Source organism: Penicillium crustosum, assembly GCF_028827405.1.
Source record: "Penicillium crustosum strain IBT 35664 chromosome Unknown utg000001l_segment0_segment0, whole genome shotgun sequence".
NCBI lineage: Eukaryota > Fungi > Ascomycota > Eurotiomycetes > Eurotiales > Aspergillaceae > Penicillium > Penicillium crustosum.
Genome location: NW_026623122.1, coordinates 1469783 through 1484099, shown reverse-complemented (window position 1 = coordinate 1484099; position 14317 = coordinate 1469783). Strand labels below are relative to the sequence as shown.

General features: G+C 48.5%; 4 protein-coding genes across 4 annotated transcripts; 2 read left to right on the top strand and 2 right to left on the bottom strand.

Annotated features, from left to right (window-relative positions):
• Positions 1–1961: 1961 nt before the first annotated feature.
• N7487_000563 (uncharacterized protein) lies at positions 1962–2357 on the top strand (the record flags this gene model as incomplete). The annotated part of the gene is made up of 1 exon (XM_056868311.1): positions 1962–2357. The coding sequence occupies one exon, from the start codon at positions 1962–1964 to the stop codon at positions 2355–2357; it is 396 nt and encodes a 131-aa protein (XP_056733095.1).
• Positions 2358–3568: 1211 nt separating this feature from the next.
• On the top strand, positions 3569–4710 carry N7487_000562 (putative GTPase MTG1; the record flags this gene model as incomplete). Its single annotated transcript, XM_056868310.1, has 2 exons — positions 3569–3832; positions 3902–4710. The coding sequence occupies 2 exons, from the start codon at positions 3569–3571 to the stop codon at positions 4655–4657; spliced, it is 1020 nt and encodes a 339-aa protein (XP_056733094.1). The 3' UTR covers positions 4658–4710.
• Positions 4711–4841: 131 nt separating this feature from the next.
• On the bottom strand, positions 4842–5744 carry N7487_000561 (pre-mRNA-splicing factor ISY1). Its single transcript, XM_056868309.1, has 2 exons — positions 5692–5744; positions 4842–5597 (listed from the first exon to the last, which is right to left on the bottom strand). Exons 1-2 carry the CDS (start codon positions 5692–5694, stop codon positions 4848–4850), a joined length of 753 nt encoding a protein of 250 aa, XP_056733093.1. The 5' UTR covers positions 5695–5744; the 3' UTR covers positions 4842–4847.
• A 989-nt stretch (positions 5745–6733) lies between these two features.
• On the bottom strand, positions 6734–14111 carry N7487_000560 (type II myosin; the record flags this gene model as incomplete). Its single annotated transcript, XM_056868308.1, has 4 exons — positions 6734–7174; positions 7235–13414; positions 13480–13623; positions 13674–14111. 4 exons carry the CDS (start codon positions 14109–14111, stop codon positions 6734–6736), a joined length of 7203 nt encoding a protein of 2400 aa, XP_056733092.1.
• Between the last annotated feature and the right edge of the window lie 206 nt (positions 14112–14317).

The following is a 14317-nucleotide window of genomic DNA, read 5'->3' as shown; positions in this document are numbered from 1 at the left end:
CGGCAACACATGGATTCGAAACGCACGGTATGTACATGGCCTAATACTATTGTGGGGTAGTGAAAATACAGCGAGGCAACGGCGAGGCAACAAGGATCTTTTAGGGACAAGGAGGCGAAATGCGTGCTCGTGGTGAAGTTCCTTGATTCTGATTCAGGCGGGAGAACAAACCTTGAAATACAAAGTTAGACGAATTTCTAAATACTATAGGCCAGACCTTGTAGACCTACTAAAGGTACCTTTTATACAAATATACCTAGCTTGATCACTCTAGGAGTGGGAAACACCGGCTCTGGGGGTTGGTTAGCGGTCCATTGGGAAATACGGTGGATCAAAAGAAGAAGGGAAAAAAAAATTTTAAGATTGAAAAGATCAAAATAAAAACAATAAAAAAAGAATACACTTGGCGAGACAACAAGCAGCAGAGGTCCGAGTCCACAGATAGACCGCTAGGACGGACCCCTGACTTTTTATTCGCTTGAAAATGACATCCGGCATGCGCAATCTCTGAGAATCCTGACGCGTTAGGTTACTTTCTAAATGGATCCGATAGGAGAAAATCTCGGAGATTTTGGCTGAATTACAGTTATTGTGGTAGCTCAGAGGCAGTTCGATTGAAAATTTGAGGATCTCAACTAGGATTTCGGGACTTTCTTGGGTATGTAGTAGTTAAGCGTGAAGAGAAAGCCCTGAAGAAAGCACTGCCCGGGATGGTATCTTATTAATACAGACATAAATCCAAGTATTTCAAAATTGGAAGTAGCCTTGAAATGTGGAAATTGTCTGGTGATTTCACCCGGTCTTCACCCAGTCTGTCCACGTACAGTCGCCATGAAGTCGAGAACTGGCCAGGCATTATTGGCCCGAATTCCAGCCAACGTGTCAACGGGTTCCTGCGTCTGAACTTATGTATATATTATTATTATATATCTAGGGTTTAACATCTGAAACCCTCATTTTCTACACCGCTAGGATTTGGTGGGTCATTGGCGGCTGAAACCCCCGGAGAGTACATCCCTCGTCGCGTTGAAGCATGCATCCGGATATAAAGGGAAGTAGGAACTATTGATCTTTGTTAATTGGATAGCCCTTCAGAATAATGCCTTTGATTTTGTTCCCGTAATATTTATCTGTTGAGGATATTTTGTATTTTTAGCAGCCTTCGCTAATTGGGTGTAAATATGCAAGAAAAGAGCACGAACAATCCAAAAGGGAAATGGGTGGCCACAAAGATAAATATTTTTTTATAAAAATAATCAAAATCAACAGAATCTATCCCCGTTCCTATCTCCGCTTTGCGCTACCTATGCACAATACACCCACGTTGTGGTGATCGCTTTATATAAAATGTTAATGGGTAGTAGTAGAAAGTTATCAGGTGTGAAATCTACTCTGTATTACCTTTAGAGTAATATTCCGTATCCCTGGCACGTTCTACCATATGTGTATATATGAAGGTGTTAGGTTTATCCACGATCCCGTTCTCTCGGTTATCAAATCGAATGCGTATCACAAGAAAATGAACAGGATTCGCACGTTCTCATGGCCCCCAACAACTACCCCGAACCTTCTGAGCTAGACTTTGGGGGGAAAAATAAGAAGTTTTTTTTTTTTTTTTTTTTTTTGGGATTATTATTATTAAAAAAGGCCAAAAGGAAAGGAAATTGAGATTGAGGAAGCTAGTGTCAAACCCGTCCCTGCGGCTCCCAGATTCGGGGGGGAGGGGGGCGAATGATTCGTGTGCCTAATGAACCAGCCACGGACACCTCTTGATCTATCTGTAATGTCGATCTATTTTTTATTTCACCTCTTTTTTTCTGTTGATATTTAGGTGAAATTCTGAACTACTTCGACTGAAATAAATACCCAGGAATTTCTCTTCCCCATGATGTTACAAAAGCCAAACCCATTTTCCTTTTCTTGGTATTTATTTTCCTCTATCCTTCGATTGAGGGTTGAACATGGCGTGGTCGCCACATAATATGGACCCGTATACATTTGGATTTGTTCCCCAACAGGAAGAGAGCACTCCCGGTTCCATTTATCCCCAACCAGGGCTTATTCGTCCTGGTGATGCCTCCGCGTGGGATTCTTCTCCCTGGGTGCAATACTACCCGGATTATGTGAATAGAAACAATGCACAGTACCTTGTTGACAACAACGACCACAACGACTCCCAGACGGTACCCAGGGCATCTTTCGGCTCTGCGATCCATACCGCAAACACCACCCCTCTCGTGGCTCCTTTCACGCAGGAACCAAATTTGCAGGAGCCTCTTGAACCGGAAGCCATAGGCAATGGCATTAACAGCGACGAAAACTCCGATGTCCATCGTCAGGAGCGTGAACAAAAGTGAGTTATCAACCTCGCAGTCTCGTACGAGGAAAGAGAGCCACTAGCTAAGAATATCCAACCATTCCAGCACTCCAGACACTGTTATTCGATGTACTCGGTCCGGCTGCACATCTACCTTCAAGGCCAAAAAATCGTTGACCCGCCATCTTAAGGAAAAGCACGGCCCGGGTTCTTTCCCCTGCAGAATTTGTAAAAAGCGCTTGAAACGAAAGGTCAACCTGAAGAATCATATGCTCAAAATCCATGGGGTGCAAGTTGAGGCTTGACGTTTTGAGACAATTCTACTAGGGCGGTTGGTATCGAACTACGGTTTCTATTTACTCGCCTGTTGTTGGAAAGGTTTATGGAAATAGCATTGCGATGGGGTGGAATTATGGGATATGGGATATGGGACAATGTACAACAGATAATGCTTCAGTAATATGTAATATGTAATGGATATCTACAAGATTTTGTTTAATTTCCATACCCCGTAGACAACAGACAAAACCATCTGAGCTGGGGCTGCCAACATAGTCGATAGAACAGTAGCCAGATGACCCATCTACGCCAGGCGAGGGAAATTTGACTAGATTCCGTTGAAAGGAGTCCAAAAAAGTGTCCACTTGATGGAGAATTTAGAGAGATTTCTGAGTGGATGTTCTTAAGCCCAAGATGAACCTAGCGCGCGCGGAGGAAGGGTTCCCACCAAAGCCAAAGGCTAAGCGGACGACGTTTTTCGTCCGTTTCCAAGGCCAGCGAGACGTCACCTTAGTTATTTGTGGGTGATCTTCTAAAATAGTACAACCCAAATGAAGTCATTTTCTGGCTAATCTTGTCCAGAGCGCATTTATAGCCGCTAACTTAGGGCTTCTATGCGCCTTAAGGATCTGAAAGAGATGGATACTATCTCGGGTGCCATTGGGTGGATGCTAGGCAACAGACTCTTTACCTTATAAAGTCAGAATCTATCTGTCTGAGGAGGCTTATAAAGCTCTAGCCGTCATAAGGAATGTACGCTGTTGCGATCATGTCGACATGATTCATGTCGACGTAATGTTCACCGCCCGCCCTACCGCCTTCGACATTTTGACGGGTTTTTTGTTGCCTTCCGCGGACCAGCTATTTTATTTCTTCGATCATCCAGTCCCTCCAGACCGATCATCCACTGCTCCGATTAAAATGAATCGTATTTCACCAGACTGAACAACACTCTCCCTTCAACGAGCTTCAATGGCCCAGTTCGTTCCACGCAATGCATTCCCCCATTATGGGGCTATCCCAAGGTCCTATTTCTTGGGACACCACAGGGCTGGTCTGACCAAAATGAAGAGCATGCTCTCCACTATCGACTATGTTGTCGAGTGTCGTGACTACCGAGCCCCCGTGACCTCGATCAACCCGATGTTTGAGGAAGCTTTGGGCAAGATGCGCCGACTGATCGTCTACACTAAAAGAGATCTGGGAAGCATTCCCAAATCATCTGCCCAGAAGATAGTAAGTATTTTTCTCTACCATGAAGTCAGATAGTAGGCTGTTATTGGATATCAGCTAACACAGCCGCAGACAGAGCGCAAATTGCAAAGTTTTGATCCAAAGAGCGCCGTGTTCTTCACAAGCTCATCCTCCCGCCCAGACGTCAGCCAGATCATCAAACACCTTCGAAACGATGCTGAAGCTCCCGATAAGTTAGTAGGCTGTCGAGTGTTAGTTGTCGGAATGCCCAATGTTGGCAAGTCAACACTGATCAACAACCTACGCAACTCGGGAACGGGCAAAGCCAAGGCTTTGAAAACCGGACAGCAGCCCGGTATCACACGCAAGATAGCCACGCAGGTGAAAATTATTGACCGCGAAAATGGGTCACATGTCTACGTTTTGGACACGCCGGGAGTGTTCATGCCGTACGTCCCGGAGGCGGAGAATATGCTCAAGCTGGCTCTCTGTGGCTGTGTGAAGGACAATGTCATTTCACCCATCACCCTCGCGGACTATTTGTTGTATCATATAAACTTGAATGATCCCACAGTATACAAGCGCTGGTCGGAACCGACGAATGATGTGGTCCCGTTAATTGAAAGTTTTGCGCGCCAAACTGGTCTGCTTGCAAAAGGCGGAGTGCCAATGATGGATGGGGCTGCACTTCTTTTTATTCAGAAGTGGAGGCAAGGAGAGCTTGGTCGATTTTTGGTGGATGACCTAGAAGCAGAGCAACAAAGACGGGAAGATCCTACACAAACACCACGCATGAGCATGACGCAGGCCTTGAGGGTGGAAAGGACGACTCGAAAGAATAAACCGGATGCAACTAGCGATCTGTAAAATACTGTATATATAAGGAATCTGCCTTGGAAATATTGGTGGATATTTTGGAAATAATAATCAAGTGATGTCATTACGAACAAACGGAGCATGATGCTTGAAATGTCAAGGTTTTGTAGAAGCACCTGTAACGCCAACCCCAAGCAAAGGACAGAAATGGAAGCAAGGAAGCTTGGACGTAATTTCTAAATCAAGAGATCTTGTCTAGAAGGCGGCGGCGCCGCCTATCCACAAGCTCTTCCTGGACCTCGTCCAGCGTCGGGAGTCTCCATTCCACCCCGTCGCCCGCATCACCAGGTAGAGATTGCCAGCCATCTTCAGCATCATCCTCTCCTTGATGACGCAGGTGTTCAACAGACTCCTTCTCCTTCTGCTTCTCATACGCCAATAACGTGCCATCTTCTTCGTCAAGACCATAGCCGAAGTAGTTGGCATCGACCTTCCTCGTCGCAATATCTCCACCACGGCCAGACACAGCCTCTTCCTCCGCCGGTCCTTTCGCGCGAGTAATTGCAGCCTCGATCATTTCTTTAACACCAGGTAGGTCCCGGGCACGGCCGAAATATTTATAGCCTCTGCCTCCGCCGGGGATCTCGCGCCCTTCGTCATCGTAAAGTCTGCTCGATCCACGCATGTAGTTCGGTCCGCCCAGGTTGCGGATTTGCATTTCCCACGCCCATTTCTCCCGCATGAGCTTGTTGATCTCATCGTTGAGGTCGCGGATTTGGTAGTCGCTCAGACTTTGCTCGTGAATGCGTGATACTTTGCGCGAAATTTCTTGGAGAACTTGTCCGCGCCAGCGCTCGCATTCTGGCACCGTGTCGACGGATGTGATGGCCTTGGGGCGTCGTGTACGCGAGATATCAATGATTCCGAGGTCAGCTGCTTGTTGCGCACGGAAGCGGAACAGCATCGACTGCGCTTTTTCACTGTTGCGTGCCTGTTACATACCGGGGGCTTGGGTTAGCAAAATGTGAATCGACTCGGATATATGGATTTTCTCGTGGGTTTGAGTTGAGAAGGGTGAGGCTCACCATTTTGAAGAATTGACCAAGTCAGCGACCCGAAGAAGTCGGGTATCGTGGGCGTTGGCAGGGAAGAAATCCGGCGAGGAAATCATGAGCTTGACAGCTTGAAGTGAAGTCGCGCGCTAATTGCCGCGTAGCCGCGCGGATATCACGTGTCTTTTTTCCATTTACCTTCAACGTCAATCAACCATTGAACAGCCACATATATTTGGCGTGGTGACGCTTTAGAACTTACCATTTGTTTTCTTAAATCTCCCACAAAAATATAAAAATTTTCCCATAGTCTTTTCCGTGTACCATGTTTTATTCACAACCAACAGGCTACGTCATAATAGACAACTAGGGTTTTCTACTTGACTCGCCTGTCCAATTGTAAGTGGGAATGTGCAGAATTTACATAATCTCGAGTTGTATTGCTCTAAAGAATATGGACAATTTCAGCTCACATTTTAGATACTATATAGATTTGACGAAAATTTGAAAAATATGAGTCTCGCTAATAAAAATCCGAATATCGGAGCAGTTCCAGCACAGCATTGTAGCAGATGATACTCTCTACGTCCACTATACATTTCCAGAGTCAACATCGAGATTACTCACTTTAGAGAGGGAAATAATCAGCAAGATGTATATTATTGCAGGCTCGGAAACAGGAAAAGAGCCGGTTGATGTGGTCTCTCCAGATAGATGCACAGTCTATAGTTGAGTCAAGAAATAGTACAACCTATCCGAAGAAGAGAACTAAAAACAAATAAAATGGGGAGATTGGTGAGTTGTTACATTCTCGTCATTGTAGATAGCATAGTCCACCCGTAGAGCATATTTACTCATAAACAGAAACGTGAGACAAAAATGAACGCCGGAAAATACAGACCAAGGGACAAACGCTTGACCCTTCAAACAATATGAACAAGCCCAAGGCCAGCAGAAAATACTGCAACATCCCTTTCCCAGATGCAAATAAACACCATTAACGCAAAACATCCATCCATAACCAATGTTACAACTCCGGGCAGAATCAGCCTGCTAAACATAACTCAAGGCCTGTTCACAAAAAGCCCTTGGTGTTGCTGGGTTGCCGTTGGGGAATGTCATTAGACCCATAGGCAGCACTCCCACGACGGCTTCCAGCATCACTGAAAGCTACTGGACCACGCCCAATAGTACTGCCTCGCTCAACGCGCAAGGCCTTCCAGCCCTCTAGCTCGCGTTCCAGACGCAGTGCTTTCTCACGCTCTTCGCGGAGATCTCGCTCGGCGCGGCGGGCCAGCAACTGGGCGTCCGAGTCGTTATGCTGGAGCTCCTCGATGTTGCGAAGGAGCCGTTCAATCTTATCCCGAGCTCTGTTGACATCATCATTCAGCTGGGCGTTCATCTTGTCTCGCCTCTCGATCTGAGATTGGAGGTCCTTGACAGTGCGATCAACATTGCGAAGCGAGCGCTGCTCGGAGCTGTGCTTGTTCTCCTGGTCTTCCAGGTGAGTTTCAAGCTAAGGGGCCAGGTTAGTACAAAAGTCATAAAAATAGAGCATAGAGCTAGTCTAACTTACCTCCTTGATTCGTTTATGCAAGAAGCGAACGTCTTGACTTCCAGAGGAATAGCTCTTGGTTTCGAGATCAACACATCGGAGTTGAGCCTCCTTCAGCTGCTTCTCAAGTGCCGCCTTGTCCTTGAATAACTGGGCGTTAGCCTCCCGCTCAGCAGTGACCTCCTTTTGCATTTCAGTTGCCAGAGCGTCTGCGCGGCGCATTTTACCAACCGCAGCGGCAGAAACATCTTCCTGTTGCGCAATTCTGGACTTGAGCTCAAGAAGCTCACGGTCCATACTGGCAGCGTTCCGCATAGATGGGCTTTCGCCCTTCGCAAGGTCCTCAAGTCGCTCGCCAGCTTCCGCCAATCGGCCTTCCAGCATCTTCTTGTCCTTCAGAAGCAGGTCACGCTCTGCGTGAACATCCTCGACGGAGGTCCGAAGGGTGCGCACTTGGGACAAGAGTGAAACAACCTTGCTCTGAGCCTCGTTGTGTGCGTTGACAGCTTCGTCACGAGAGTTGGTGACATCCTGCAGAACAACATCCATGCGAGCTTTCTCCTTGGCCCATGTTGAGCTATTGAGAACCTCGTTATCCCATTTGCTGCGAAGATCTTCCAACTCCTCGCGGAGACGGGAAGCCTCTCCACGGCCATTGAGGACACGCTCACGCTCCATCTCAAGTTCGTTGTTAAGAGTCAAGAACTCTCTCTGGTACTTTTGCCGGGTTTGTTCCATAGAGGTCTCCTTGTCCTCGAGATCAATGGCGCGCTGGTTGCGGTAATCTTCGAGTTCATTCTGAAGACGTTGCTTAGCCTGCAAGGCACCTTGGAGCTCTGCAGCTTGGTCCTCCATCCGAGCCTCGAGGGACTGTGCCTGTCGTTGCAAGTCTTCAACAAGCGCATCCATCTCCTTGCGCTCGGACATGATTTGAGCACAGGTTTCTTCCGCTTCCTGGCCTTGAGACTTAGCGAACTGCTCGGCGCGTGAAGCTTTCATAACCGCAATTTCGGCCTGCTCGAGCTTGTTGAAGTACTCATCAGAGCGGCTCTTGTACAGCATGAGGCTTGACTCCAGATCAGCTGACCTCGACGACTCGGCATCTAGGCGAATCTGGAGGTCTGAGAATTCTTGAAGAAGCTGGTTACGGCTAACTGCATCTTGCTCCCTACCAACTTGCAACTCTTGGGTCTCGGAACGGGCATCACGAAGTTCGACCTCCAACATCGCTCTGGCACGCTTCAACTTTTCGAAATGAGCCTTGGCATCACCAAACTCGCTCATAGTTTCATTGTGAACCTTGAGGAGTGAGCGCCTAGATTGCTCTTGCGAGTTGATAAGGTCGTATAGTTCTTCGTGCGATTTAGCTTGAACGTCGCGGAGGGATAATTCTCCGGAGCGGATGCTACGCTCCAATGATGAAACCTTCTTGGAAGAGTCATCGAGTTGGTCGTGAAGACGGCCATTCTCTCGCTCGAGAAGCTGCATGCGACGAATTGAAGGACTGTCATCCTGCCAGATATCCGCAGTGGGAGTAGAGCGTCCAAGCTGGCTCTGGAGGTGCTTGTTTTGCATCTCGGTCATCTGCAGCTTATTCTGAAGTTCTTCCAGTTCGGCTGCAGTATCCATGCGCCTTTGGTAGCCCTGTGTATCTACTGTACGGTCGGACCGCGCGGAGTCATTTGGTGCTTCGAAGACATTGTAGCGTCGGTTGGGCGTGGTAGGGTTAGAGTATTTCTTAGCAGCGTTTTCGGAGTTCTTTCGGAGGTGAGCCGGAGTACGGTTATTGGCCACTTCATTTTGGTCAATCTCCTCGAGCAACGCGCGCTTGGAGGATGAATATTTGGTATCGAGCTCCCTCATCTCATCCGCGTGGCGTCGGCGCATTTCAGCAAGCTGGCTCTCCGCTCTCGCGTACTTCTCCTCGGTGATTCCAAGCTTGTTCTGAACAGTTTCAAGGACTTGGGCTAGATCAACTTGCTTGGAGAGGTGTGGCTGAACAGCCTCCCAGGACTGAGCTGGTTCAGTGGCCTCGGGCTCGAAGACTTTGTGCAATAAAATCAATTGGCGGTGTAAGTCCTCGATCTCCTTGTTCGCTCTATCAAGGGTACCTTGGGTTTGACGGGTATTAGCTTGAGCTTGATTGCGAAGTTGTCGTTCGGTTTCGAGTTTCCGATTGGCCTCTGCTAGTTGCAGGTTCGCTGTTGAAGCGGCCTTTTCAGCATTACGACTGGTCTTGTGTTCGCGATTGACCTCATGGTTCAAATCCTCCAAGCTCAACGACAACTTCTCTTTCTGCTTCTCCAAGGATGTAATCATGACCTGCGAGTCTTCCACTTGACGACTAAGTTTCTTGGTCTCCTCGTCGAGCCTGGCTTTCTCCTTTTGAAGGTTGGTCAAACGTAGTCGATTGCTATCACTGGCTTTCGAGTTTGATCTGGCAATGTCAAGGTTCTTTTGCTGAATCTTGGTTAGAAGGGACTTGTTATCGTTTTCGGACGCCGTCAGCCTGCCTCTGAGAGTCACAAGCTCTCGTTCAAGGCGCTCCTTGTGCTGATCATGACGCAGACGGAAGTTTTCTGATTCAGAGATTGAGTGCATGAGCTCTTGAATCCGGCCCGAGAGCTGCGATCGTTCTGCTTCCACTTCTTCAAGCTGGCGAGCCTTTTCCTCAAGGTCCTTGCGTGAACTTGTCATGCGTTCCTCAGCCTGAGTCATGATCTTGCGTTCAATCTCGGCCTCGGCATTCATGCGGGCAGTCTCGGCGTCCGTGAATCTCTCGCGGAGCTTGATCAGTTCGCCTTGCAGTTCTTTCCTTGTTGCTTCCGCCGCAACTCGCGCCTCCGTAGCGCGACGCAAACTATCTTGCTGGATGTACATCTCCTTCTCGATGGTAATCTTAGAGTCGTTGAGTGTCTCGTATTTCTGAGTCAACTGTGCAAGATTATGCTCGGAAAGCATTTGCACATCATCTCGTGACTGGCGTTCTCGACTGAGGTCGGCTTGAGCCTGGAAGAGCTGACTCTTAAGGTCATTTACCTGTTGCTCTAGCAACTTCCTGCTCTCTCCAGCCTCAGCATCCTCAGATCTCTTGTTCTCAAGCAGATTCTTGAGGTCCGCGGCTTCGCGTTGAAGTTGGGTTTGTTCAGAGCGCATGGCATCTCTCTCGGCTTGTACCTCACGGAGTCTGGATTGCATGTCGTCGTGGCGTGCCGCAAGGGAAGTCTTTTCGGACTCAACGCTTCGCTTTTCTTCCTCATGCTTCTGAATGTCATTTCGAAGAACTGCAATCTCACTCTCCTTTCGACGAAGCAGGTCTTCATAGCCTGTAGAAGTACTTGAGAGTTCGGAAATCTGATCACGAATTGATTTGTTCTCTTCGGAGAGATCACGGATTTGTTTCTTGGATTTGTCGAGTTCTTTGGAAGTGTTTGCGAGCTTGATATCAAGGTCTTGGTCTGTTTTCAACAATTTGGCCTCGAGATCTTGAAGCTTACGCTCCTTCAAGCTGAGGTGGCTTTGGAGCATCTTGATCTCCTGGCCTAGTTCTTGAATTTGCTCGTTCTTTCCAGAGAACTGGACCTCTGTTTCAGAAAGCTTGCTGTCAAGTTCCTTGACTTGAGATTGCAAACTGTTCTTTTCTGACTCGAGTTGCTGAATGATCAGGCCGGCCTGTTCGAGCTGGGTAATTCGAAGTTGCAGCTGATCGTCGATTTTCCTCTTCGCATCGACCAATTCATCCAGCTGCTCTTCAAGGCCTTCCTGGTCGGCGATTGCACCAGCAAGCTTCTCAGCGAGCTCCACTTCTCGGTCTTGCAGTCGCTTGAAAATTTCTTCCTTGTCTAATGCAAGTGCGCGCTCGCTCTCCAAAGTATGCTGTATCTTCTGAATCTCGATCTCTGTCCGGCGTCTTTCTTCGTCCAGCTTGTTGCGGTCTGCTAGGTCCTGTTTCATCTTGGCTTCAAGCTGTTGGATTTTGTCGTCACGCTTTTTGACTTCCTTCGCATTTCTCGTGTCGCCCAGTAAGGGCTTCATTCTTGAGAACATGCGCCACCATGGGCTTCCCTTCATGTCCAGGTAAGCGTGGAAGTTCTGTTGGATGATCCGGGTTGCCTCCGCGCGGTAGAGGCGCTTATTAGAAATGCGGCGCTGAACGAATCCTCGTGCCACAGACTGGAACTTGGACATGATAGTTCGGATGAGTTGGTCACGTTTCTCTTCTAGATCAGCCAGAACGCCTGCTCTGAAGAAAACTTTGGTACGACCAACGCGGTACCAGCCCCGGTCCATGCCGAGCTTTTCCAGCATAGTGCGAGCAACACTCTGTCCCTCCAAATACCCCTTCGGCATGTTCTGGCAAAGGACCTCATAGCGCTGTCGGAACTCCGTGAATGGCAGGCGGTTCGGGAATCCAGTACGCGCAATTCTAATGCCCTCCAGAACACCGTTGCATCGTAGCTGATCTAAGACCAATGGAGCGTGCAACATCTTTGGCCGCTTCTTATGATTAGGTAGAATACAACGGACGAAGTGAGGGTGGGTCGAGTGGAGCTGAGCCATCAAACTAGATAGTTGTTCCTTGTGCCTTTGGGCGACTGTGCGAAACAAACCCTTTTTGACACGGCTTCTGGGGTGGTTTCCGACACCATCCTCCTCGGAGTCTGCACAGTCGGAAAACAGATGTGCTACGTGAGGTGCTTTCGAGGCGGCCAATAGGCGTGTAATGTTGTCATTGAGCGGATCCTTGTTCTTCTCAAGCCAGTCACTCGTGTTGTACTCAACTTCTGCGGCATAGTGGGTCAGAATGAAGCCCTGGTTGAGACGAGAGGCGCGGTACTTTGGAGTCTTGCGGTCCCAAAGGCCATGTAGCTTTTCCGTGAATGATTTGTCCGTGGCCTTGGGCATCACGCAATCCTCGTCAAGACAAGAGAAAATGCCAATTGGGTTCGTCAACTCGATGAGGTCAATTGTTGGCTGTAGATCCTTGCCGAAATCAATGAATTGCCACTCAATCTGCTCCCTCGCGTATTCTTCTTGCTCTAAAACAAACATGTGGTGGTTGAAAAATTGCTGAAGCTTCTCGTTTGTGTAGTTGATGCAAAGTTGCTCGAAACTGTTGTTGTCGAAAATCTCAAATCCGGCAATATCTAGGACCCCAATGAAATAGTTGTCGTCGCTGGCCATCGAGCGGCCAAGCTGGCCGTTGATTCTAGCGACAAGATTTCCAAATCCGCGCTCATAGATACCCTTAGAAAGGGCATCTAGGGCCATGCGTACCTGGTCTGGCGTCTGAACCTTCTCCACCCATTCTCGACCGGCCTTAACACGTGGATGGAGGAGTCCCTTGACGAAAGCTTCAGGTTCAATACCAAGAAGGCAGCAAGCTTTTTCCATGCTGGAGTAGCCCTCAGGCGCTAGGGTTGCCTGGTCTGCGCGCACACTCGCCTTCGCAACACCCACATTTCCCAGGTGCAGGACAGCCGCAATGGTCCCCAGAATACACAGCTGATCCTCCTCGTCGAAGTCCATCACATGGAAGGCTTCGATCAACGAGTTCCATTCGTCCTGGTCGGAGACGCCCACAATGGAATCATTTCCATCTCTCGTATAGGCAAAATCCTCGATCTGAAGGTCCGCTAGAAGAAGCTTGTCGCGTGTTTTGCGGTCTGCGCCCTGGAGAAGCTGGTAGAAAACATGATAGTTTCTCTCGTTGGGGTTTGGCTTGACAACTCGTGATTTCTCAAGCAGATACCAATCGATCCAAGCTCCAGAAATTTGGCCTGAGCGCGAGAACTCAATGCGAATAAACTTTCCGAACCGGGAGGAGTTGTGGTTCCTGACCGTTTGCGCGTTGCCAAAGGCTTCGAGAATAGGGTTGGCTCTTAGAATCTGTTGTGAAAGACCAGTGAGTTGCTTCGCTCCAGACCGGCCATAAGGCGTATCAGAAGTGGCGACAGCAGCGAGGTATTGGATAACCTTCTTCGTGTTTTCAGTTTTACCTGCACCAGACTCTCCTGTTACGAGAATGCTTTGATTCTGGCCCTCCTCGACAAGATTCCGGAAGGCCTCATCTGCCATGGCAAAAATATGGGGTCTGGTCTCCTCTCTTCCTCGGCCCTTGTACATTTTGATGTACTCATTGGTGTAGATTGGCAGTGGACAGTACGGGTTGATCGTTACCAGGAAAAGTCCAGAATAAGTCTATATCGTCATCAAGTCAGTCAAAATCACGGGGTTTTACGTGCATGTTCGCAGGTGACACGAACATAAATTAGATCTGACTGATATCTGGTGTGCAGGTTATGCACCACAGATGCCTCGTTCAGATGTGTGAGTTCAGCCATATCATCTGCCTTGTCAAACTTAGCAGGATTGACCTTGTCGACCTGGTCCGCATCCAGTTCTCGTTGCTATTCCAATGTCAGCTCATTATATCTTTTTAATAGGATCACATCCATACGTCGCCATCGTCGGTCTGCACCAACAGCTGTCCACCTTGAGATTCCTCCAAAACCAGCCCCCGGACGAAGGCCTTTTGAGGGTCTCGTAACCACACATATTTGTTCCCAGAAAAGTCATTTTCGCCTTCGAGTCCACGAATCTGATCTGCTCCGCGTCGTAGTTCTTCGGATTTGATAAAGCTTGGCGCGAATGTCCCGGAGGAAGGACTGTTCTTCGCAGAGTTCGATCTCTCACGATTTCCGCTTATTGATAATGTTGGCGACAACTGTGACACGGATGTGTTGCGCAGATGACCTCTCGCTGACTCCAGCCCATGAGATGGCGTGATGATGGCCGATTTGGGCCTCGCCTGTGGTGAATGTGTTCCTTGTGAAGACGATGGGCGGGCAAATAAACTCGCACGCTTTGGCGAGGCGTTCAATTGGGAGGGAAGCATGGTGATCGTAGTTCAATGGGACATTATTTGGGCGCAGCAGTCGTTATCATAGCCGAGACTATTTCCGCAATTTCAACTGTAAGAGTAGTGGAGGTGAATGTAATAAGATGCCTAGGACAGAAGGAACCAAGTAGAATACAATTAGGAGAGGTGTGAGGTTGACGAAAAGTTGGAAGAAAAGGCAAGATGTTCTAAGTGACGCACCC